The sequence below is a fragment of the Macaca thibetana genome, chromosome 6 (genome assembly GCF_024542745.1).
Source record: "Macaca thibetana thibetana isolate TM-01 chromosome 6, ASM2454274v1, whole genome shotgun sequence".
In the NCBI taxonomy this organism is placed as follows: domain Eukaryota; kingdom Metazoa; phylum Chordata; class Mammalia; order Primates; family Cercopithecidae; genus Macaca; species Macaca thibetana.
Genome location: NC_065583.1, coordinates 114,033,303 through 114,057,658, shown reverse-complemented (window position 1 = coordinate 114,057,658; position 24,356 = coordinate 114,033,303). Strand labels below are relative to the sequence as shown.

Here is a 24,356-nt window from a genome sequence, read left to right as displayed (position 1 = left end):
ACAATAGAAGGGAGGGAAGTAGGGGAGGAAAGAAGCAGCCAAGAAAGAGAATGCTTAAAAAGAGCCGGGTGCAGTGGCTCATGCCTGTCATCCCAACACTGTGGGAGGCCAAGGCCAAGAGGATAACCTGAGTCCAGGAGTTTGAGACCACCTTGGACAACACAGTCAGACCCTGTGTCTACGAAAAATTTAAAAATTACCCAGTTGTAGTAGTGTACACCTGTAGTCTCAGCTACTCGGGAGACTGAGACAGGAGGATCACTTGAGCCCAGGAGGTTGAGGCTGCAGTGAGCCATGTTTATGCCATTGTACTTTAGCCTGAGTGACAAAGCAAGAGTCTGTCCTCCCCACCCCACAAAAAAAAAGGTAGCAGAAAACAATTCAAATTTATCAGACAAAACTCAGATTCTCAACTTGGATACAAAATATATCACTTAAAACATAATCATACACAGGTTGAAGTTAAAAGGACAGAAAAAGACAAACAGGAGAACTGAAACAACAAAAAAGAAAGCTGATGTAGAACATTAATATTAAATATCAATATTAATTTAATATTAAATATTAAACACAAGGCAAATCAGATCATTAAGGATAGAGAGAGGCATTATTTTTACTAATCACCCTTTCAAATTTAATTTTATGTAAAAAACTTACAAGGTTCAGAAGTTAAACCTACATTAGAAGTCTCCCTCTCATCCTATTGGGGATGGGTGAGAATGGGGTAGATGGGATAGAAATGGGAGTAAGACTTCAAAAAGATGAAAAAGCAAACCTTCAAACTAAATAAAACAGAAACAATTGATCCTAATTGCATATCAAAAACAATTCAAATCATTTTTGAGCACAGTATTCTGAGTATATATGATTACTGAGATGCATTCAAAGACAAAAGAAAAACTGCAAAGAAATCCTGAAGTTTACATACCAGGCCTGCTAGTGGTGTAATATTAGCTTATAAGACCAACTGAAGGATACTGAAAGATACAGCAAATGAGTAAAGCTACTGGTGGTGGTGGAAGAAGGGTTTTCACCCTGGGAGAAGGAAGATAAAAATATAAAATGGAGGAATATGAGGGAGAATTCTGTGATGCTAGAATGTGAATGGAAGGCATCTGTATAAACTGATAACTTTTCAAAAAATCAGTTTCCTAGCTCCGTCCACTGAAAAGACCTAGAAGCAATAAGACCTTAGTAGCAATGATCATGTCCTGCAACTCCATCTTGGTTTCTAAATACCATCCTCCACTGAAAAGGTCAGAGCTTCCTTGGAGAAATAGTTGAGCTCAGGGATACAACAGGGAAAGTACAAAGCAAATCTGGAATGTCTTATTGTCTCAGAAAGCAAGAAAGTGGTTGGTTTTTTGGTTTTTGGTTTTTGTTTGTTTGTTTGTTTGTTTGTTTTTGAGATAGTCTTGCTCTGTCTCCCAGGCTGGAGTGCAGTGCCACGCCCAGCTATTTTTTGTATTTTTAGTAGAGACGGTTGTTTCACCATGTTGATCAGGCTGGTCTCAAACTCCTGACCTCATGTGATCCGCTGGCCTCAGCCTCTCAAAGTGCTGGGATTACAGGCGATGAGCCACTGTGCCTGGCTAAGAAAGTGTTTTTTAAAAATGAAGTTACATAAAAGGATACATCGACCAGTTTAAAGGTGCTCTCATTAGCCAAACGTGGGATAATTTAAGAATCAAAAATAACTCATTATAACATATTGAATAGTGACTTTTTAAAAAATTAATGAGTCCAAATGAATATTCAAATGACAGTCAAAAAAGCTGCAGTGAGGAAGAGGGAGAAAGCTGAAAAAGGAAGAGAGGAAAGCTCTTCTTTATAGAAATATGTGAGGAAATATATGTAAAGGAAATGATAAAATTAGGAAAATCATCATTTTGCAACTATCAACGTATTAATGATATGGTATTAATGATAAGGAGAAAGATCATGAATAGATGATAAAACATTTAATAAAAGTTTGTTAGGAAATAATTTTTTATTCATATCACCAAACCCTACAGATTACTTATAAATTACAAAAGGAATAATAGATCTGATGGTCATCACCTTAAGATATCAAACTTAAGAGTCACCAGTAATGGGACAGTCTGAAAATATGTGCCTCCTAACATAATGCAATAAGTGGTACACATAATTATTTTTGTAGGCTTTATAACAAAATTTAACTTAAATTTAAATCATGAGGAAGCACTACATAAATCCAGAATATGGCTCATTCTATAAGACAATTGGCCTGAACTCTTCAAAAATGTTTATGTCATGAAAAACAATCAATCAAAAAAGTCAGGGATACTTTTTAGATTAAAAGAGACTAAAGTGGCATAACAAAATACAATGCAAGAAACTGGGTTGGATTCTGGATTAAAAACATAGCTATAAAAGATATTTTGGGGACAAATGGAAAGATTTCAGTATTAATACTAATTTTCTTACATGTAAATGGTATGATAATTATATGAAGTACATCCCTGTTCTTGGGAGATATAGTTGAAGTATTTGGGATGAGAAAGAAAATTTTATATATTTGTATATAGGCATATACACACCCCTCCATATACCCCAAAAGAAAGACAAAGAGAGGCCAGGTGCAGTGGCTCATGCCTGTAATCCCAACACTTTGGGAGGCCGAGGTGGGTGAATCACTTGAGGCCAGGAGTTTCAGAAAGCCTGGCCAACATAGTGAAATCCTGTCAACTCTAAAAATACAAAAATTAGCTGGGTGTCCTGTGGTCCCCGCTACTCAGGAGACTGACGCACAAGACTTGCTTGAGGCCGGGCGCGGTGGCTCAAGCCTGTAATCCCAGCACTTTGGGAGGCCGAGGCGGGCGGATCACAAGGTCAGGAGATCGAGACCACAGTGAAACCCCGTCTCTACTAAAAAAATACAAAAAAATTAGCCGGGCGCGGTGGCGGGCGCCTGTAGTCCCAGCTACTCAGGAGGCTGAGGCAGGAGAATGGCGGGAACCCGGGAGGCGGAGCTTGCAGTGAGCCGAGATCGCGCCACTGCACTCCAGCCTGGGCAACAGCGTGAGACTCCGTCTCAAAAAAAAAAAAAAAAAAAAAAAGACTTGCTTGAACCTGGGAGGCAGAGGTTGCAGTGAGCTGCCATTGCACTACAGGCTGGGTGAGAGAGTGAGAGAAGGATGGGATGGGACAGGAAGGGAAGGAGGGAGGGATGAAGGAAGGAAGGAAGGAAGGAAGGAAGGAAGGAAGGAAGGAAGGAAGGAAGGAAGGAAAAGAGAGAGAGAAAGAGAGAGAGAGAAGGAAGAAAGGAAGGAAGGAAGGAGAAAGATAAGACAGAAAGAGAGAAAGAAAAGAAAGAAAGAAAGAAAGAAAGAAAGAAAGAAAGAAAGAAAGAAAGAAAGAAAGAAAGAAAGAAAGAAAGAAAGAAAAAAGAAAGAAAGGAAGGAAGGAAGGAAGGAAGGAAGGAAGGAAGGAAGGAAGGAAGGAAGGAAGGAAGGAAGGAGAGAAAGAGAAGGGAAGGCAGGGGAGGGGAGGGAAGGGAAGGGTGGAAGAAGGAAGGAAGGAAGGAAGGGAGGAAGGAAGGAGGGAAGGAGGGAGGGAGGGAAGGAAGAAAGGAGAAAAAGAAAGGGAGGGAAGGAGGGAGGGAAGGAAGGAAGGGAAGGAAGGAAGGAAGGAAGGAAGGAGAGAGGGAGGGAAGGAAGGAAGGAAGGAAGGAGAGAGGGAAGGAAAGGAAGGAAGGAAGGAAGGAAGGAGAGAGGGAGAAGGAAGGAAGGAAGGAAGGAAGGAAGGAAGGAAGGAAGGAAGGAAGGAAGGGGAGGGAGGGAGGAAGGAGGAGGAGGGAAGGAGGGAGGGAGGGAAGGAAGAAAGGAGAAAAAGAAAGGGAGGGAAGGAGGGAGGGAAGGAAGGAAGGGAAGGAAGGGAGGAAGGAAGGAAGGAAGGAAGGAAGGAAGGAAGGAAGGAAGGAAGGAAGGAAGGAAGGAAAGAAGGAAGGAAGGAGAGAGGGAGGGAAGGAAGGAAGGAAGAAAGGAAGGAAGGAAGGAGAGAGGGAGGGAAGGAAGGAAGGAAGAAAGGAAGGAAGGAAAGGAAGGAAGGAGAAAGGGAAGGAAGGAAGGAAGGATGGAAAGAAGGGAGGGAGGGAGGGAGGGAGGGAGGGAGGGAAAGAGTGAGGAAGTAAACATGGCAAAATGTTAACTACCATTGATTCTATGATGAACATACATATAGAGAGATATGTTCATCATACTATTCTCTCTCAATAACTAATAGGTTTAAATTTGTTTTTTTGAGAAAATAGACACACATACACACTGCCATATCACTGTTTCATCATTAGAAGTCATCAGGTAGAGACAACTTTCCCTTCTAAAATTCACTGAACCAACTCAGCTGATGTTTGTGGAATACCTATAATATGCTAGACACTGAACTCGAAACCACTATACAGAGATGAAGAGAATATCTCCCTGCCCTTCAACCTTTCCTAGTCTAATAGGGAAACAGATATGCAAATAAACAAATACTATAATAAATGCAAAACTGGAAGTATAAAAGGAAGAGGCAACACAGAGAAAGGTGTGGCTAACCCTATGCCAAGCTGTCTAACAGAACTTTCTGCAATAGAAAAGTTCTGTTTCTGTACTATCCAATACAGTAGCACCTAGCCACATGTGAGTAATGAGCATTTGAAATATGCTAATGCAACTGAGGAACTGCTAATACAATTTTTAATTGTATTACATTTTAATTAATTTATACTGAAATCACCACATGTGGTTGGGAGCTACCATATTGGACAGCACCACTCCACTGGACGTGGAGGGGAAGGGCATAGGGGCATGGTCAGGAGGTTGGGAGGAAAAGATACTAAGAAGCCCGGATGCAGTGGCTCCCACCTGTAATCCCAGCACTTTGGGAGACCGAGGCGGGTGGATCACCTGAGGTCAGGAGTCTGAGACCAGCCTGGCCAACATAGTGAAACCCCGTCTCTACTAAAAATACAAAAAAATTAGTCGAGCGTGGTGGTGGGCGCCTGTAGTCCCAGCTACTCAGGAGGCTAAGGCAGGAAAACTGCTTGAACCTGGGAGGCAGAGGGTGCAGTGAGTTGAGATCATGCTACTGCACTCCAGCCTGGGTGACAGAGGGAAAAAAAAGATATTAAGAAAGTCTTCCCAAAAGAAGCAACACCTAACAGGGTTTTTTTGTCTTTTGTTTTCTGAGATGGAGTTTCGCTCTTGTGGCTCAGGCAGGAGTGCAGTGGCGCCACTGGCTCACTGCAACCTCCACCTCCCAGATTCAAGCAATTCTCCTACCTCAGCCTCTAGAGTAGCTGGGATTACAAACAGGCACCACCACACCCAGCTAATTTTTTGTATTTTTAGTGGAGACGGGGGTTTCACCATGCTGGCCAGGCTGGCCTCGAACTCCTGACCTCAGGTGATTCACCCACCTCAGCCTCCCAAAGCCTAATGGGTTTTGAAGGATGACTAGCAGTTGACCAATTAGATAAGGTAGGAAATATTCTAGGCACAGGGGGAAGCACATACAAAGCATGGAGAGATGTCCCAACATGGTATTTTTAAGAAATCAGTAAGTTTCGTATTACATGTGCACAGGTAGTAGAGAGAAGAGGAAAAGGGTAGGAGGAAAAGTGAAGATAATAAAGTTAAGAGAAAAGAAAGAGCCTAGATTAGAAAAGATCTTATGCGTCACGTTGAGGAGCTTAAATTGGATCCTGTAGGTATTTTGGAACTACTGAACAGAAAGCAAGCATTAGATGATCAATTTCACATCTTAGAAAAAAACCTTTTGGCAGAAGACAGGAGTGGGGAATGCAAGTAGAAATGGAATGCCATTTTCACGTCCCTATTGCACTAGTTCAACCAAAGTTAAGAACCTGGACTAAGGGAGCAGGAAATAAATTAGCTATTTGGGAGGTGTATGGAAAATGGAAACAGAAAGACACCCTGAAATCTGGCTTCAGATTCTGACAATAAGATAAGAAATAAGCAGGGAGGATCAGACTCAGAGAGAAGAGTGGGTGTGAGGAAGGAGGGGGACTGTGTTTCAATCTTAACAGCTTTGGATCACAAACTGCAAGTTAGGGTGAAAGCAGATTTGTGCAGCTCACAAAAGGAACAGGAGAGGCGTCTGAGCCTCAGAGGCCAGGAAAAGAAAGAGAAGACAGGCTATATTTGAATCTTCTGGAAGATGAAGTGAAACATGCCAATGTCTGAACTGAATAACAATGTGGTCTGTGCTCTCTGCCTCTGTTGTCTGGTTATCAGGGCATAACTAATGAAATTTCAGTGGAATAGTACAGTCAGAGTCACATGTTTTCAGGCACCCTTGCTTTCTTTGCCTTATTAGAAACAAAAGCATGAATATGATTTATGTTCTATTTTTATAGAAAGGCAGAAAAAAATCAAGCTACTTCACATTTCTCACATCATGCATAAATAAATCATGGCAAAAAATCTATTCCTACAACTAAAGAAGCCTTATCTTGTTTTTGAAAGAAACAAATGTTGCAAATCTAGGACTATGCTGGGAACTTTGTACCTATTATCACTCCTCACAACTACCCTTTGAAGTGGATAATATCCTTATTTTACAAGTGAGGAAACTGAGGCTTAAAAGGATACAGTGACTGCCCAAGGTCATGTAGCTAGTAAGTGCAGAACTGAGATTCAACGACAAGCTCAAATCCCAGTGAATTGACTGACCACATGCTGCTCACAGAGGAGGAGGAAACAAAATGTGAAATAATGAGGCTTCTGTTCCCATCTTTCTCAGGGTTCACATGGCTACGTGCTGTCACTAGCATTTCTTATTACAATGGCCTGATGCTTCTTGATTGTGCCTTTTATACTAAGCTCTTCAATCTGAAATGCCTTCCCCTCTCCTCTGCCTATCCAAGTTCTATCACTCCTTCAAATCTGACTCCAGTTCTCCATCACCTGAGAGGCCTTCCAAATTCCCTCCATCATGCTCTCTCTCTCTCTCCTGTCTTTTATTGCCTTAAGCCATTCAACCATCTATCCACCCCTGAAGCATGAGCTTACTATGGGTAAAGTACTCAGCACTGAAGTACAAAAGAAATGAGAACGTCGTGTTTGTGTAGAGACAGAAGACATCCAAAACTGTTGTTCATTTCATATTATGGAGAGTTTGGTGGTGTTTTAGACCTATACTCAATCATTTGTTGTTTTATGTATACAAGGGTTAATGTGAATGGCTGCTTGCTTCAGTATCTTTTATACACTTCATAGTACAAAAATTGGCTGAACTCCTACAAAGCACAGTATAAGGTGCTATAGGGGATACAAATAGATACAAGTGCCAATCTCCGCCGTTCACCTGAAGAAATAAAACAAATATGCATATAAGGCAGAAAATATGATAAGCATATGATAAAACATATGACAAACCTACATAAATGTTACACATTGTGTCAAGTGCTAGAAGTATACTCAAAAAGCAAAACTACATGATATGTTTACAAGGAAGGATTCAGGTTTTCCTTTTATCACAGTGGAGCCTAAAGCATCATAGGATCCTAAAAGGCCAAAATAGAAGACAAGTACTAGAAAAGAAAGAGTTATGCTTAAGAAATGTGCCCGATGATCATTTTCTAACATATTAAAAAGTCAGTTCTATAAAAAGTAAACATTAGTTCATCCTAGTGAGTTGAGTATGTAAAAAATATTTTGATTGGTAATAAAATTGTGAAAATGAATTTAAAATGAAGATTTAGATTGGCTATTCTGAGCTTCCAATTTGCAGCCAGTTGGCAAAGAAAAATGGCAGAGATAGTTGGCAAGATTACAGGATATTTATAGTTACTAGAGTCTCAATAAAACCAAAGTGATCCTAAAGCTTTGTTTAGTACTTACATTAAATATAGAAACTTTTCTGATTATTTAATATTAAATAGCATGCTCTTTTACTGCACTTTTCAGGGAAAAAGACATGATTTAAGTTCAAAGGAGAAGCATAATTATTGATTTCAGTTTTACAAAAATTAAATAAAAAGCAAGCACAGGTATTGCCAAGAATTTCTTCTAATACAGCACTGGTGGATATAAGACTATTCTCATCAAAAATAAACTTTGTAGGCTCACATTTTCCATATTTACACCTAAAAGTATATGGCTTATTGTGCTCTACAAATAAGAAATTTTGTGATCATATTTGTATCTGGTTACAACATTTCATGACACTCTTAAGTATTTATTTCAAGACTGCATATGCTAAAACATTAAAACATTATATAAATTAATCTGATTATACATAATAAAACTTAACCATCAAACCACAGCTAAGAGGATTCATTCTCTACAAATTATTTGGATTTTCTATTTTGGAGAGCTACACTGATGATTAATAAAGGAATTTTTATGTGTGTGAAGAAGAAAATGAAGTTCTCTAGTGAGGCCAACTAAACTTCTTAAGGATACGACCTCCCACAAATAATAACTATAAAATCTGGACAACATTTTTTAAAAATTGTTTTAACTAGAAGCAGCCCAAGTGGCCATAGATAGGAAAATAGCTAAGCAAACTGATATATTCAAACCATAGAATATTATTGATCAATAAAAAAGAATGAACTAATACATGCCACGACATGGCTGAATCTCAAAACCATTATGCTGAGCAAATAAAGTTTTGCACAAAAAATATGTATGACTTCTTTCATATGAAACTCTAGAGGAAATGAATCTAATCTATCAAAACAGTGGTTACCTCTGGTGAGTATTGTAGGCAACAGACTATGAAGGGGTTTAAGGAACTTCCTGGACATCTGATGGTAGCTGGGATTACAGGCACCCACCACCATGCCTTGCTAGTGATGGTAATTTTCAATATCTTGATAGAATTTTAGGTTACACGGGTGTATGTATTTGTCAAAACTCCGTGAAAGTACAGTTAAGATTTATGCGTTTTTTGTATGTAAACTTTACCCCCAAAAAATGATATGCATGCTAAGTACTTAAGGAGGATGTATATTGATGGCTGCAAGTTGACTTGAAATGCATCAAATGTACTATACTGCTTGATCTCCATAACAACCTTATGAGGTAAATACTATTATTACCCACATTTTACAGATAGGGAAACCAAGGCATAGATGCACTAGGAACTTTGCTCAAGGTCACACAGGTAGTAAGTGACAGAGCCAGAAATTAGAATCCAAAGAGTCTGGACCCATCAAAAATAAATAAGTGAGACCTAATTAAACTGAAAGGCTTCTGTACAGCAAAAGAAATAATCATCAGAGTAAACTGACAGCCCACAGAATGGGAGAAAATATTTGCAAACTGTGCATCCAACAAAGAACTAATAAGTAGAATCTACAAAAACTCAAACAAATCAGAAAAACAAACAAACAAACAAACAAATTAACCCATCAAAAAGTGGGCAAATAACATGAATAGACATTTCTCAAAGTTAAACAAATGGCCAAACGTATGAAAAAATGCTCAATCACTAATTATCAGGGAAATGCAAATTGAAACCACAATGAGATACCACCTTACTCTTGCAAGAATAGCCATTATTAGAAAGTCAAAAAACAACAGATGTTGGCATGGATGTGGTGAAGAGGGAATACTTATACACTGCTAGTGGAAATGTAAATTAGTACAACCTATATGGAAAACAGTGTGGAGATTTCTTAAAGAATTAAAAGTAGATCTACCATTCGATCCAGGAATCCCACTCAAAGGAAAAAAAGTCATTATATCCAAAAGACACCTGCACGCATATGTTTATTGCAGGACAATTCATAATTGCAAAGATGTAGAACCAACTAAGGGCTCATTGGCCAATGAGTGGATAAAGAAAATGTGGTATATATGTATATACTATGGAATACTACTCAGCCACAGAAAAAGAACAAGATGATATCTTTTGCAGCAACTTGGATGGAGCTGGAGATCATAACTGTAAGTGAAGTAACTCAGGAATGGAAAACCAAATGCTGTGTGTTCTCACTTATAAGTAGGAGCTAAGCTATTGGTACACAAAGGCATACAGAGTGGTATAATGTACTCTGAAGACTCAGAAGTGGAAGGATAGGAGGGAGATGAGATAAAAAAAACTACATGTTGGGTACAATGTACACTACTCAGGTGATGGTTTCACTAAAATCTCAGACTTCACCACTATACAATTCAACCATATAACCAAAAACCACATATACCCCCAAAGCTACTGAAATATATATATATATTTTTAAAAGAGTCTGGGTTCAGAATCCCTGCTCTTAACCACTTCTCTATTATAGTTCCACTAGTTGACTTGTTTGTTTGGTTTTTGTTTACTTTTTAGTAGAGACAGGATTTCACCACAATGGCCAGGAACTCCAGACCTCAAGTGATCCGTCCGCCTCAGCCTTCCAAAGTGCTTGGATTACAGGCATGAGCCACTGCACCCAGTCAACTTGTTATTGATATGGTACTCTCAAGATATGGTACTCTTCTCAAGTTTGTGGATGACATGAAAACAGAAGTAAGAGCAAATTCATTAATTACTTTACAGATTACTTATCAAAAAAGCTTTAAAAGACAAATGAATAGGAGCTTATAACAAGATAGAATTTGATAGGGGCAAAACGTAAGAGCCTGCATTTAAGTATAAGCAAGCAATTGTTTCTCCAGTGGCAGTATTAGTGCATAGCAGCTATTTGGTAAAAACCTGTCAAATATATATACGATTGAGTTATACGATAGAATCTATGAAAAAAGACGGCCGTAATATACCAAAAGCAAAATATGAACTTAACAAATAATGCTAGAATAAGCTGATATACAGCCATGTTATCTAGAAAGTGGGTTAAATTAGAGCCTTACAAGACTGTTGGTCTAGTTAGGCTAATGCCAGGTATACTGTGTTATCTTCTGGGAACTATATCTAACACACACAGGTAAACTGGAACAAGTTTCAAGAGAAGGTACAGGACTTAAAAGCTGTACTACCTGAAATATAACAGAAGAAACTTCAAACATTGAATGTGGAGAAAACAAAAGTGAACACGGTAGCACATTTTAAAATGTAAGGTACTATCATGAAAAAGAAGAATCGGCGATGGGGGGCGGTGGCTCACGCCTGAAATCTCAGCACTTTGGGAGGCCAAGGCGGGCGGATCACGAGGTCAGGAGATTGAGACCATCCTGGCTAACATGGTGAAACCCCGTCTCTACTACAAAAATACAAAAAACTAGCCGGGCGTGGTGGCGGGCGCCTGTAGTCCCAGTTACTCGGGAGGCTGAGGCAGAAGAATGGCGTGAACCTGGGAGGCGGAGCTTGCAGTGAGCCAAGATTGCGCCATTGCACTCCAACCTGGGCGACAGAGTGAGACTCCGTCTCACAAAAAAAAAAAAAGAAAAAGAAAAGGAAAAGAAGAATTATGGCTAGGCGTGGTTGCTCAGACTTGTAATCCGAGCACTTCGGGAGGCTGAGGCAGGTAGATCACTTGAGGTCAGGAGTTCAACACCAGCCTGCCCAACATGGTGAAACCCTGTCTCTATTAAAAATTAGCTGGGCCTGGTGGCCCATGTCTGTAGTCCCAGCTACCCGGGAAGCTGAGACCGGAGAATCACTTGAACCTGGGAGGCAGAGGTTGCAGTGAGCCAAGATCCTGCCACTGCACTCCAGCCTGGGCGTTAGAGCAAGACTCCGTCTCAAAAAAAAAAAATCGTAATTATTCTGGAACTAACCTTAAGTAAAACCAACTGACAGAAGCTACAGGAGCTACAGGAAAACAAATTCAGTGTCAATATAAGGAAGACCTTTCTAACAAATATAACCACAAAAGGCAGGGGAAGAGTGCTGTCTCAGAAGGGTGTGACTACCCTAAATATGATAATAATGAGTTTATGAAACATTGGACTGAGTTAACTTAAAGATCTCTTTCAAACCTAAGAACCTACTATAAAATAAAAGGTGATAAGGCCGTCATAACAAGTTTCAAATGGGTTAAAATAGTAATGCCAGTAACCAAAACAGACTTGAGATGATAAAATTTAAATGAAATGAAAAATAAGACTGAAGGACGAAGTACAAAGTCCAATACCAAAGGTCACCTGGCAAAGACCAGGAGCGCAGTATGTGTGTCGGGTAGAAGTAGGAAGACAAGGATGAGAAGTAGCCCCTGCTGAATATACACCATGATGTTAAAAAATAAAATAAAACAAAAAAGCAGAAAGAAATACCTAGACTTCTCTCTTCTTTCTGCCCTCCAGTCTCCTGCCCAGTAACCTCCATGGCTGAACCCATACAAAAGCCAGATGGTAAAGGAGCCTGGGAAATGCAGCCTATAGGGGTCAGACCCATGTTAAAAAGGACAGAGCCAAGAAAGAGGAAGAAAGAAGTCTGGGGTCAAACAAGCTAAGAACTGGTATGGGTACTCCTCCTGCTGTGTCCTCACATGGCAAGAGGGACAGGGGAGCTCTCCAGAGTCTCTTTCATAAAGGTATTAATCCTCCTTTCATGACCTAAATCACCTTCCAAAGGTCCCACCTCCAAATACCATGACATTGGAGATTGGGCTTAAAATTCACATTAGCATATGAATTTTGAGGGGATAGAAACATTCAGTCTATAGAAGATATAAATAGAAAATTTAGGAAAAAACAAACAAAAATGGCCAACATTTGAAAAAGATCCAACCTCACCAGTACTTAAATATAAATTAGAACAATTAATATGAAAACAAGATTAAATTAGCAATAATTAATCATTTGCATACTTAGTGCTGATCAAGGGCGTAGCCAAAACAGATACATTCCTAGGGAGACTTTTCAAAATATTTTCAAAGAAGGTGGGACAATTTTGTAATTTGCATCAACAATTTTAAAAATAATTTGCACTTCTAGACCTACTAAGTGCATTTCCAGGGATAAATCCAAAGTCCAGAAAATCTAAAGCATGAAAAATATTTTAGAAACAACAGATGTTCATTGCAGCTTTATATGTTAATATTGAAAAAAAATGGAAGCAACTTCAATGTCCACCAGTAGGTCAATAGGTAAGTAAACTAAGGTATGTCTATCTCCTTATTCAGAAATAACCCTTGCTGAGTACTTCTTTGCTAGCCACAACAATAGGTGCTGGAAATATAAAAAATAATAAGCAGTAGTAATAGAGACTAATTTGTAACCATTTAAATAATGCTTATGAAAGATTGCAATAAAATAAGGACATATTTTTGATAAGCCCAGTGAACAAAGGTGAATCTAAAAATGAATAAACTGGCCGAGTGTGGTGGCTCATGCCTGTAATTCCAGCACTTTCGGAGGCCAAGGCAGGTGGATCACTTGAAGTCAGGAGTTCAGGACCAGCCTGGCCAACATGAACAGTGAAACCCCATCTCTACCAAAAAAAAAAAAAAAAAAAAAAAAAGGTGGTGTGCACCTGTCCACCTGGTGTCCCAGCAGAGACTGAGGTGGGAGAATCACTTGAACTCAGGAGGCAGAGGTTGCAGTGAGCCGAGATCATGCCATTGCACTCCAGCCTGGGTGACTGAGTGAGACCACGTCCCCAAAAAAAATAAAAATTAAAAATAAAAATGAATAAATTTATGTAAGACAAAATATGCTAACAGATTAATAACAGTGGTTGCCTCTGAATGGTAAGTTTATAAGTTTAATTTTTCTTCCTTCTTTATATTTTGCTGAACTTCCAAAATTTTCTAAATAAATAAGATTTGCATTGTCCTTCAAAGCTATTAATGTAAATGTTCAAGAATTGTAAACCTGCCACAATAGTGCTAGTTTACCTGTTGCAATAGTAAACCGCATTATTGGAATCCAATTCTATTGCCTGTGTGTAACAATCCACTGCAGCAGCATAATTTTCTTCTTTCATGTGGTTATTGCCTAAAATAAAGTAACCAGTATGTACAGTAAGTATAATATACATTAAAAACATAAACTCTGATAGATACATTTTAATCATGGAAACTATAATTATATGAAAGTCCGCCTCATGATTTTTCATTCACACTGGAGGTAAGTTTTATATTGTACTACAGAGTTGATATTATTTAGCTTTCAGTGTGTTTGAATCATTTTAACAATGCAAAGTCTTTTAAAAACTTAATGTTTATATACCTTAAAAATCCAGACTTAAAAGAGTAAATGCAACAATTATGACTATCTCATGGCAAAAGTGAATCTCTTCTCACCTTCCTTATCTTCATCTCTCTCCTCCCTTTTAGAGCTGCCCCAGCCCGTTCCAGATGCAACACCCTCCCTAATCACCATCTCAATCTGGACCTGGTCTTCCACTCTTTCCCTGTTAAAACACACATCTGCTGATAATCAAGTTCTCAGAACCCTGCTGAGGATAAGCTGATAAAACTAATCACGCTATCATGATAGTGGCAGATAATATTTTTATGTGCTATCCCCTCCAGAGTTAGATTATTTTTAAAAGGGGATTTGAGGAGATTAATTTCTAGAAAGAGAATTTCAGATACCATGGTTAGCCTGCAAAGTACTGATTTTCAGGAAGGGCATCTGCAGATACATCTGGCAGTAATTTAGCTAAGTTAATAACTGTTTCGCAAAATAAGAGATTTCCCATGGCTATTTTTTGTATACCATTAAATGAAAAAGTAGTGTCCACTGCACTTAAAAGAATCAATGTTCAAAATATGTCTGGGCGTGGTGGCTCATGCCTGTAATCCCAACACTTTGGGAAGTGAAGGTGGAAGGATCACTTGATGCCAGGAATTCGAGACCAGCCTGGGCAATATAGTGGGACCCCCATCTTAACAAAAAGAATAATTTAAAAAAATTAGCCAGGCACAGTGGTGCATGCCTGTAGTCCTAGCTACTTGGAGGCTGAGGCAGGAATATCACATGAACTTAGGAGGCTGAAGCTGCAGTGAGCCGTGATTGTGCCACTGCATTCCAGTCTAGGTGACAGAGTGAAACCCTGTCTTAAAAAAAAGAAAAAGAGGCCGGGCGCGGTGGCTCAAGCCTGTAATCCCAGCACTTTGGGAGGCTGAGACGGGCGGATCACGAGGTCAGGAGATCGAGACCATCCTGGCTAACACGGTGAAACCCCGTCTCTACTAAAAAAAATACAAAAAACTAGCCGGGCGTGGTGGCGGGCGCCTGTAGTCCCAGCTACTCGGGAGACTGAGGCAGGAGAATGGCGTGAACCCGGGAGGCGGAGCTTGCAGTGAGCCGAGATCGCGCCACTGCATTCCAGCCTAGGCAACAGAGTGAAACTCCGTCTCAAAAAAAAAAAAAAAAGAAAGAAAGAAAGAAAGAAAAAGAAAATATTAGAAACAATGGAGATTAGGAGGAAGGATTTACATCTCAAAGGCATCTGTGATTCTTTCCAGTTTTCTTAAACCAGAAACTCTCACATTAGCCTTGTTCTTAATAGATCATTAGCTGCTTAACAGGAAGAGTGGGGCATAAATTTGCAAGGAACACAAACAGAATATTCAAGTTACAGTAAATTAGGAGTCAAAAATGAATATAAAGAGTGACTACTAATGAGCACATGGTTTTTGTTTGGGGGGGTTATAAAAATGTTCTGTAGGCTGGGTATGATGGCTCATCCTTGTAATCGCAGCACTTTGGAAGGGCAGGGCGGGCGTATGGCTTGAGCCCAGGAATTAGAAACTAGCCTGGGCAACATGGTGAAACCCCATCTCTACAAAAAAAAAAAAAACTAGCCAGGGTGGTGGTGTGTGCCTGTAGTCCCAGCTACTCAGGAGGCTTAAGTGGGAGGATTGCTTGAGCCCAGGAGGTTGAGGCTGCAGTGGTCTGTGGTCAGACCACTGCACTCCATCTACCCTGGTGGAAAGAGGGAGACTCCGTCTCAAGAAAAAAAAAAAAATTTCTATAATTGATTATGGTAATGGCTACACAACTCCAAGAATATACTAGAAACTAACACATTGTACCCTTTAAAGAAATAAACTGTATGATATATGAATTATATCGCAACAAATATCTTTTAGAGTTAAAAAAATTAATTTGGATCTTCCCCAAAACAGAAATCAATAGAAAGCCTCTAAGAAAACTGAGAGGAAAACATCATTTTTTATGAAGAAACAAAAAGTTTGCATTAGCAAAGACAGTTTGATTTCCATGTCAAATGTTTTAATTTTCTGGGTTATTGAGACTTTGATGTTGCTGTTGAGCTGTTTGTCTTGATGGCATTTTATGATTACATTATTAAAGCTGTATTGTATGTCTTTTCCTGTGTCACCTCAAAGTTGTAGATACCGTAATGTATATATACATACCACAAATATTATGCACATGTATACTATAAGTTAATGATAAAAGGCCTAACACATTTAACATATAAAATATTTAACATATAAAATACTTAACATATAAAAATTCAGGGTTGGGTGCAGTGGCTCACATCTGTAATCCCGTCACTTTGGAAGGCCGAGGTGGGTGGATCACCTGAGGTCAGGAGTTTGAGACCAGCCTGGCCAACATAGTGAAACTCAAATTTCAACATAGTGAAATTTTTGTATTTACGAAAAATACAAAAATTAGCTGGGCGTGGTGCCACATGCCTGTAGTCCCAGCTACTCGGGAGGCTGAGGTAGGAGAATCACTGGAACCTGGGAGGCAGAGGTTGCAGAGAGCCAAGATCGCGCCACTGCACTCCAGCCTGAGCAACAGAGCAAAACTCCATCTCAAAAAAAAAAAAAAAAAACTAAGTAGCAAAAAGAAATACTGACAAAAATATCAAAGACAGTGTTATTTAGGATTACAAAATTATCTGTCTAGGTAAGTAAGACATGCTCAGTGTCATGTAACACTACACAGCCATTAAAAACAGTGATATAGGCCAGGCATGGTGACTGAAGCCTGTAATCCCAGCACTTTGGGAGGCCAAGGCAGGTGGATCACATCAGGTCAGGATTTCAAGACCAGCCTGTCCAACATAGTGAAACACCATCTCTACTAAAAATACAAAAAAATTCACCAAGGGTGGTGGCACGTGCCTGTAATACCAGCTACTTGGGAGGCTGAGGCAGGAGAATTGCATGAACCCAGGAGGCAGAGGTTGCAGTGAGCCGAGATCCTGCCACTGCACTCCAGCCTAGGTGGCAGAGAGAGACTCTATCTCAAAAAAAAAAAAAACAAAAACAAAAACCACAGTGATACAGGTATATATTTACAGACCTAGAGAAATGACCATGCCCAAGGAAGAGGAACAGTATAATTGTTTCATATCCACCTTTTTAGATACCAGGTGAGTGTGTGTGTGTGTGTGTGTGTGTGTGTGTATAAATATATATAAATATATATACACTTTTTTTTTTTTTGAGGTGGAGTCTCTCTGTTGCCAGGCTGGAGTGCAGTGGCATGATCTCAGCTCACTACAACCTCCGCCTGCCGGGTTCAAGCAATTCTCCCGCCTCATCCTCCCGAGTAGCTGGGATTATAGGCACACGTCACCACGCCCAGCTAATTTTTGTATTTTTAGTAGAGACGGGGTTTCACCGTGTTGGCCAGATGGTCTTGATCTCCTGACCTCATGATCCACCTGCCTCAGCCTCCCAAAGTGCTGGGATTACTGTGAGCCACCATGTCTGGCCACGATATATATTTTTTTTAACTCAACTGCCTTCTTCAAGCTATGAAATAAAGAAAAGGCTAGAAAATGTTTCTGAACATAGCATATTCCCTAATAACTCCCTGTCTATATACAGAACAGAGAATTTATTGGCTCTCACTCACTGCTAAAGATAAGGACTGTACCCTACAGCTTTGTAATACAAATCTTGCAGGCCTGACACGACTCTCGTCTATAGCTTAACATAGTTGACATAATGGAAAAATTGAACACAAATCCTCAACAGTGACTTATTTATCAAAACCAAGAATGCTTCAATAGCCAACTAGTATAAAATTTAATCATGTAGTAATCAAAAGTGCTAGCTAATAAACAAGTACCACGTGCCTACCTTAACAAATTTCAAAGAACTCAAAAACACTAAAGATACGAAAGTTAAAATAATGCTGAAAACTATTTTCCTCTTTTTAAGTATAAAGAAGAATTTGAGATCCTACAGTAAAAGTAGCAAAAACAGTCAGAAGCAATTCGCCCTCAAGTTATTTGTTCTGCAACTTTTACTCACAACAGATCTGTTTCTCTTGAAGCAAGCTATAACTGCATTGCCCACAAGCCATTCTGTACTTGCAGGCTTCTCACCCATCACATTCACTTCTGTTTTGTAAATGCCATGTGCACTCATGACAATCTAGTCTTGGTGGTGTAAATCAGAACTATATCAATTGACAGTAATTTCCTCCACAGGTTCAGAAAGCTTTACTAAGTAAGTCATTTTTGTATGAAATATTCACCTTCATCTTTTAATTGGTCAGCTTTTCCCACATCTTCAGGCACTGAGTTTGAAAGGGGCAGAACATCATTCTGAAATTAAATAAAAATCAATGCACTTCCCTTTAGCTACATAAAGAATCATTCTAGCATACTATAAAATAATAATAAATTACTCACATTTTAAATCATCTGTAACTCCACATCATGAAATCAAATTCCTAAATAATAGCATTAACAAAAAATAGGGGAAAAGTCCTCTCATATATTTTTTATTAGAAATATGAATATGTGTGACTGGACCCGGTGGCTCATGCCTTAATCCCAGCACTTTGGGAGGTCGAGGTGGATGGACAGCTTGAGCTCAGGAGTTCGAGACCAGCCTGGGCAATATGGTGAAACCCCATCTCTACAGAAAACACAAAAATTAACCAGGTGTGGTAGCATGTGCCTGTAGTCCCAGCTACTTGGGAGGCTAAGGTAGGAGAATGGCTTGAGCCCAGGAGGCAGAGGTTGCAGTGAGCTGAGATCATGGCACTGTACTCCAGCCTGGGCAACAGAGCCAGATCTTGTCTCAAAAAAAAAAAGGAAAAGAATATGAAGAATGTGTGAATCAAACTTTTAAAAAATGTGCATTTCCCATACCCGGCAATCCTACTTCATAAACAAAACAATGGAATTAGTATGTAAAGAACAGGAATAGAAATATGATCAAGGGATTGTTTATATTAGTGAAAATTTTGGAACAAAATGTCTAATATCCTATCTAAGATATACCTTACAAAGTCAAAATCAGTCTACAAAAAATCATTTATAATATGTTATATAAATATGTTAGCACAAACATTAAAAACAGCCTGGAAAGATGTGTATCAGAATTAAAATTTTAACTTCCATGTTTCCATATTGTCCAATTTTTTTTTTCTTTTCTTTTTGAGATGGAGTCTTGCTGTGTTGCCAGGCTGGAGTACAGTGGCATGATCTCGGCTCACTGCAACCTCCACCTCCCAGGTCCAAGCAATTCTCCTGCCTCTGCCTCCCAAGTAGCTGGGACTACAGGTGCGTGTCACCTTGCCCTGCTAATTTTTGTATTTTTAGTAAAGACAGGGTTTCACCACATCGGCCAGGATGGTCTAGATCTCATGACCTCGTGATCCGCCTGCCCCAGCCTCCCAAAGTGCTGGGATTACAGGCATGAGCCACCACACCTGGCCCCAACTTTTTAAAAACAATGAACATATATTAATTTTACTACAAGATAAGAAAACACTGCCAGGCGCAGTGGCTCACGCCTGTAATCCCAGCACTTTGGGAGGCCAAGGCAGGCGGATCATGAGGTCAGGAGATCGAGACCATCCTGACTAACACAATGAAACCCTGTCTTTACTAAAAACACACACACAAAAAAAAATTAGCCAGGCAAGGTGGCGGACACCTGTAGTCCCAGCTACTTGGGAGGCTGAGGCAGGAGAATGGCGTGAACCCAGGAGGCGGAGCTTGCAGTGAGCTGAGATGGCACCACTGCACTCCAGCCTGGGCAACAGAGCAAGACTCCTTCTCAAAAAGAAAAAAAAAGAAAGAAAAGAAAACACTATAAAATCCCTGTCTTTAGTACCTACTATCATTCCAACACCAACTTTCCATTAATAAGGTTCAAACTACAGGTGCTTATGAAAACCAAATGTTAAGATTTAGAAAAATCTTGAGTGGCATGGGGAACACAGTATGTTTTTTCATTTTTGAAAGATCTTTTTAAAATTGTATTGCTTTTAAACTTGACTCTGAAGTTCATAAATCAGTCTATCATTTTTTTAAAGAAGCATAATTTGTAGCCATTGACCTATGTAATATACATACATACATATAGTTGTTGTTGTTGTTTGTTTGTTTTTGAGACAGGGTCTCACTCTGTCACCCAGGCTGGAGTATGGTGGTGTGACCATGGCTAACTGCAACCTCAACCTCCCGGGCTCAAGTGATCCTCCCACCGCGGCCTCCAGAGTAGCTAGGACTACAGGTGTGTGACACTACACTTGAGTAACTTTTAAATTTTTTATAGAGATAGGGTCTCCCTATGTTGCTCAGGCTGGTCTCAAACTCCTAGCTTAAGCAGTTCTCCCATGTTGGCCTCCCAAAGTGTTGGGATTATAGGCATGAGCCACCATGCCCAGCCCTATGTACTGTAGTCTATATTCATCATTACCTTTGTCTTGATTAGAGTTTCCACAAAACTGATAGCTCTAACATCAGAAATATATTTTGCAAATTAGACATAAATATTCACAAGTAAAAAATCACGGACAAATATATGGGTCTTGTCCTTATTTTTTTAAAAATCATTATCTACTAATCAGTTTTCCTAAGCATAAAATACTGGAATAAAAATACAGAATCAAAATGAGAACCTTCCTAAGTAGAGGTCACTACTTAAAACTGACTGTAGTTACTCAGGATCTAAACAGAATTCAAAGACACATTACCATCCTACAGTACTTGGCTTTAGGGTTCCTTGTATTTTAAATTTTCCAATAAACCTAGGCACTTTATACATGGGAAAAAGTGATTTGGGGGTCAGAAAAATAGCATATTAAAAAATAGATTATAATCTCTTCTGTCTTCCCAAACCTTCTAAATTATTTGCCAAAATTGCCACTGTTTTATAGTTTGAAAACTAATTATCATATTCATTGCATAAATTTGAGCAGTTCACCATGGGGGAGCAAGAGCTACCTACTTTAAATGAAGGGAATGAATCCACTTGGTATATAAACATAACTGGGGGAAAAAAATAGAAAAGCAGTATCCTAAAGATAAAATGACCAATATAACAATCAAGTACACTTGGTGAGACAAATAATTTCTTTAATTACAACAATCTTGATGCTATTTCAGGTGAATTTTACACTTTCTCTGCCATACTCTGTCAACAAACATATATGGAATGAAGCCATAGCTGTAAAATAAGACTACTAAAGAATTATGAGACCAGGCGTGGTGGCTAATGCCTATAATCCCAGCACTTTGGGAGGCCGAGGCAGGCGGATCATTGGGTCAGGAGTTCGACACCAGCCTGGCCAAGATGGTGAAACTCCGTCACTACTAAAAATACGAAAATTAGCCAGGGCCGGGCACAGTGGCGGGTGCCTGTAATCCCAGCTACTCAGGAGGCTGAGGCAGAAGAATCACTTGAACCCGGCAGGCGGAGGTTGCAGTCAGCTGACATCATGCCACTGCATTCTAGCCTGGGCAACAGGGCAAGTCTCCTTCTCAAAAAAAAAAAAAAAAAATTAGCCAGGCATGGTGGCGCACGCCTGCAGTCCCAGCTACTCAGGAGGCTGGGGCAGGAGAATCGCTTGAACCTGGGAGGCAGAGGTTGCAGTGAGCTGAGATTGCGCCACTGCACTCCAGCCTGGGCGACAGAGCAAGACTCCATCTCAAAAAAAAAAAAAAAAGAAAAAAAAAGAAATACGATACCACATATAACACAACTGTAGATATTTTCGGCAGCCAGTTTCAGTAAACTGTATTTTAACAATAGTGACCAACAAACTTCTTATAATTAAATGCAATCAGGGAGATACAGCAAAATAAAGAAAAAGTTTTATTCAAACAGAGGGTAAAAGTCAATTAGAGCTTCCTGAGAAGAAAAAAAAAAAAAAGAAGTTCTAATATCTTCAGTATTAAGTCAATGGTGACAGTAGCTAAAGAGTGAGCAAATCTAAAACTGTCTCAAGCACAGGCCTCACATATCTGACAGCAAAGAAGGTCTGCTTTATCCATAACCATATCTAGCCACTGAAACAGGGTTCCCTGAGGGGGCCACAGGCCCAATCAAGGAAAGAACCACAGCCCACCATCACCAAAGGGAAGAAAAAGGGAGTTCCCTGATGAGGAACAGAGATAAACGTTACTATCTCCTTATATCTTGTCACACAATAAGAATTCATCTGTTTGATGAATTAATGTATAAGTGCATTATTTTTCTCCCAAGTGTAATAAAAGGGAATGATTTACTGCCAAGTTGCCATCTTCATTGCAACTCTAACAACCTCTTTCCAAGGAGTTCGAGAAACAGAGCCTGGAGGATCCAGTCAAGTATGGTATTGTCAGCAATGTCCACTCCACACTGAAGTGTGCAAGATATGTTTCAGCTTCACTCCAGAATTCTTCATTATATACTAAAGCTCAAGTATGGAGTTAGAAAAACAAAAGGAGCCCATGAGGCACCAAAATGTCATAAAGAAATATGTGGGGCCATGTGTGGTGGCTCACGGCTATAATCTGAGCACTTTTTGGAGGCCAAGGCAGGATGACGGCTTGAGCTCAGGAGTTCAGGACCAGCCTAGGCAACAAAACAAACAAAGCAAGACCCCGTTGCTACTAAAAAACAAAAACAAACAAACAAAAATTAACTGGGTGTAGTGGTGTGTGCTTGTAGTCCCAGCTGCTCGCGAGTCTAAGGTGTGAGAATTGAGGACTGCTTGAGGCCAGGTGGTTGAGGCTGCAATGAGCCATGATCACACCACTAGACTCCAGGCTGGGTGACAGAGAGAGACCTGCCTCAGAAAAAAAGAAAAACAAAGAAACAAGTGAGAGTTCAACCCACATGTGGGAGCCCTAAACTCACTAACCTTAGCATTTTTCAGTCTCATGGTCTGTTTCCTGAAAAGGCCAGAAACCCAAGACCATGTATAAATAGTCCCCAGGAACAGGGATCAGCAAACTTGGATTTCAGTCTTAGTTTTGCCCAGTGACCCTTAACCTTTTCCTGTTTTAAAGAGCCCCATCAATGGGCAAATTTGATGACTTCTCTTCAGAAATGATGATTCAATTCCAGATGAATCTATTTCCACATGGCTGCTTCCTAGACATTAAAACTTTTTAAAGCTGTATTCCACGTTTTAGGGAAACATCAATTCAGATGCTGGAAATCGAAAAATACTCAGATTCATTGAAATGACATTCAAGAAAAAAAAATACTCAGATACTGTAAAGAACTTAAAAGTCCACTAATACATATCATTAAATACAAAAGGTGAGAAGATGAAAATAGTTATCAATATGAAAATCTAAAGCACATTAAATGAGTTACATTTTAGACACCCAATTATATCCATATAGACAGACTATTTACCTTATATACAGGATGAAGTTAATATACCTGGCCCCTCAACTATTAACAACCTATTAACATAAAATTGTAGTCATATTTATATCAGTTAATAATGAGAAAAATAATGACAACATACCTTACAGAAGGAATTGGTAAACATTTCCGTCAAAGGCTGTGAAACTGCTAGGTGTGTATCTTCTGGGCTGATCTTAAAAACTGTCTCCAAGCACTGAATTGCAACTTAAAATAAATTTTAATAGTAAAAAACAATCAGCAATTAAAAAAAAAAACAAGTTTTTTTTTTTTTCTGATAGAACTACAATGTATGGAAATTCAGTATTTTGATCACAGAACATAAGGAAAACATTGGTTCAGCTGTAAAGAAATTTCTGTTTATAGACTAGCTATCGAAGGAAAACACACTGATTTTCCTTCTTCCTTCCTCACCCTCCCACTCTCCCTTCACCTTCCCTTCCTTTCTTTCTTTCTTCCTAATTTTTTTTTTTTTTTTTGAGACAGAGTCTCGCTCTGCCGCCCAGGCTGGAGTGCAGTGGCGTGATCTTGGCTCACTGCAAGCTCCGCCTCCCGGGTTCACGCCATTCTCCTGCCTCAGCCTCCCGAGTAGCTGGGACTACAGGCGCCCGCCACCACGCCCGGCTAGTTTTTTTGTATTTTTTAGTAGAGACGGGGTTTCACTGTGTCAGCCAGGATGGTCTCGATCTCCTGACCTCGTGATCCGCCCGTCTCGGCCTCCCAAAGTGCTGGGATTACAGGCTTGAGCCACCGCGCCCGGCCCCTAATTTTTTTTAGAGACAAGTTTTCGCTTTGTGGCCAGGCTGGAATGCAGTGGCACAATTATAGCTCACTGTTACCTTGACTTCCTGGGCTCAAGGGATCCCCCCGCCTCAGCTCCCTTAGTAATTGAGAC

The 24,356-nt window shown here is 39.7% G+C and overlaps 1 protein-coding gene across 4 annotated transcripts in view; it reads right to left on the bottom strand.

The window, feature by feature from the left end:
- The window catches only part of SGTB (small glutamine rich tetratricopeptide repeat co-chaperone beta), a 59,770-nt gene that overhangs the window by 25,160 nt on the left and 10,254 nt on the right, over positions 1–24,356 (bottom strand). For all 4 annotated transcript variants that reach the window (XM_050793777.1, XM_050793780.1, XM_050793779.1 and 1 more), the window contains exons 3-5: positions 23,565–23,668; positions 18,339–18,408; positions 13,760–13,859 (exon numbers count right to left, since the gene is read on the bottom strand). In XM_050793777.1, the coding sequence (XP_050649734.1) occupies positions 13,760–13,859; positions 18,339–18,408; positions 23,565–23,668 (274 nt within the window). The remainder of the gene's footprint in view (positions 1–13,759; positions 13,860–18,338; positions 18,409–23,564; positions 23,669–24,356) is intronic.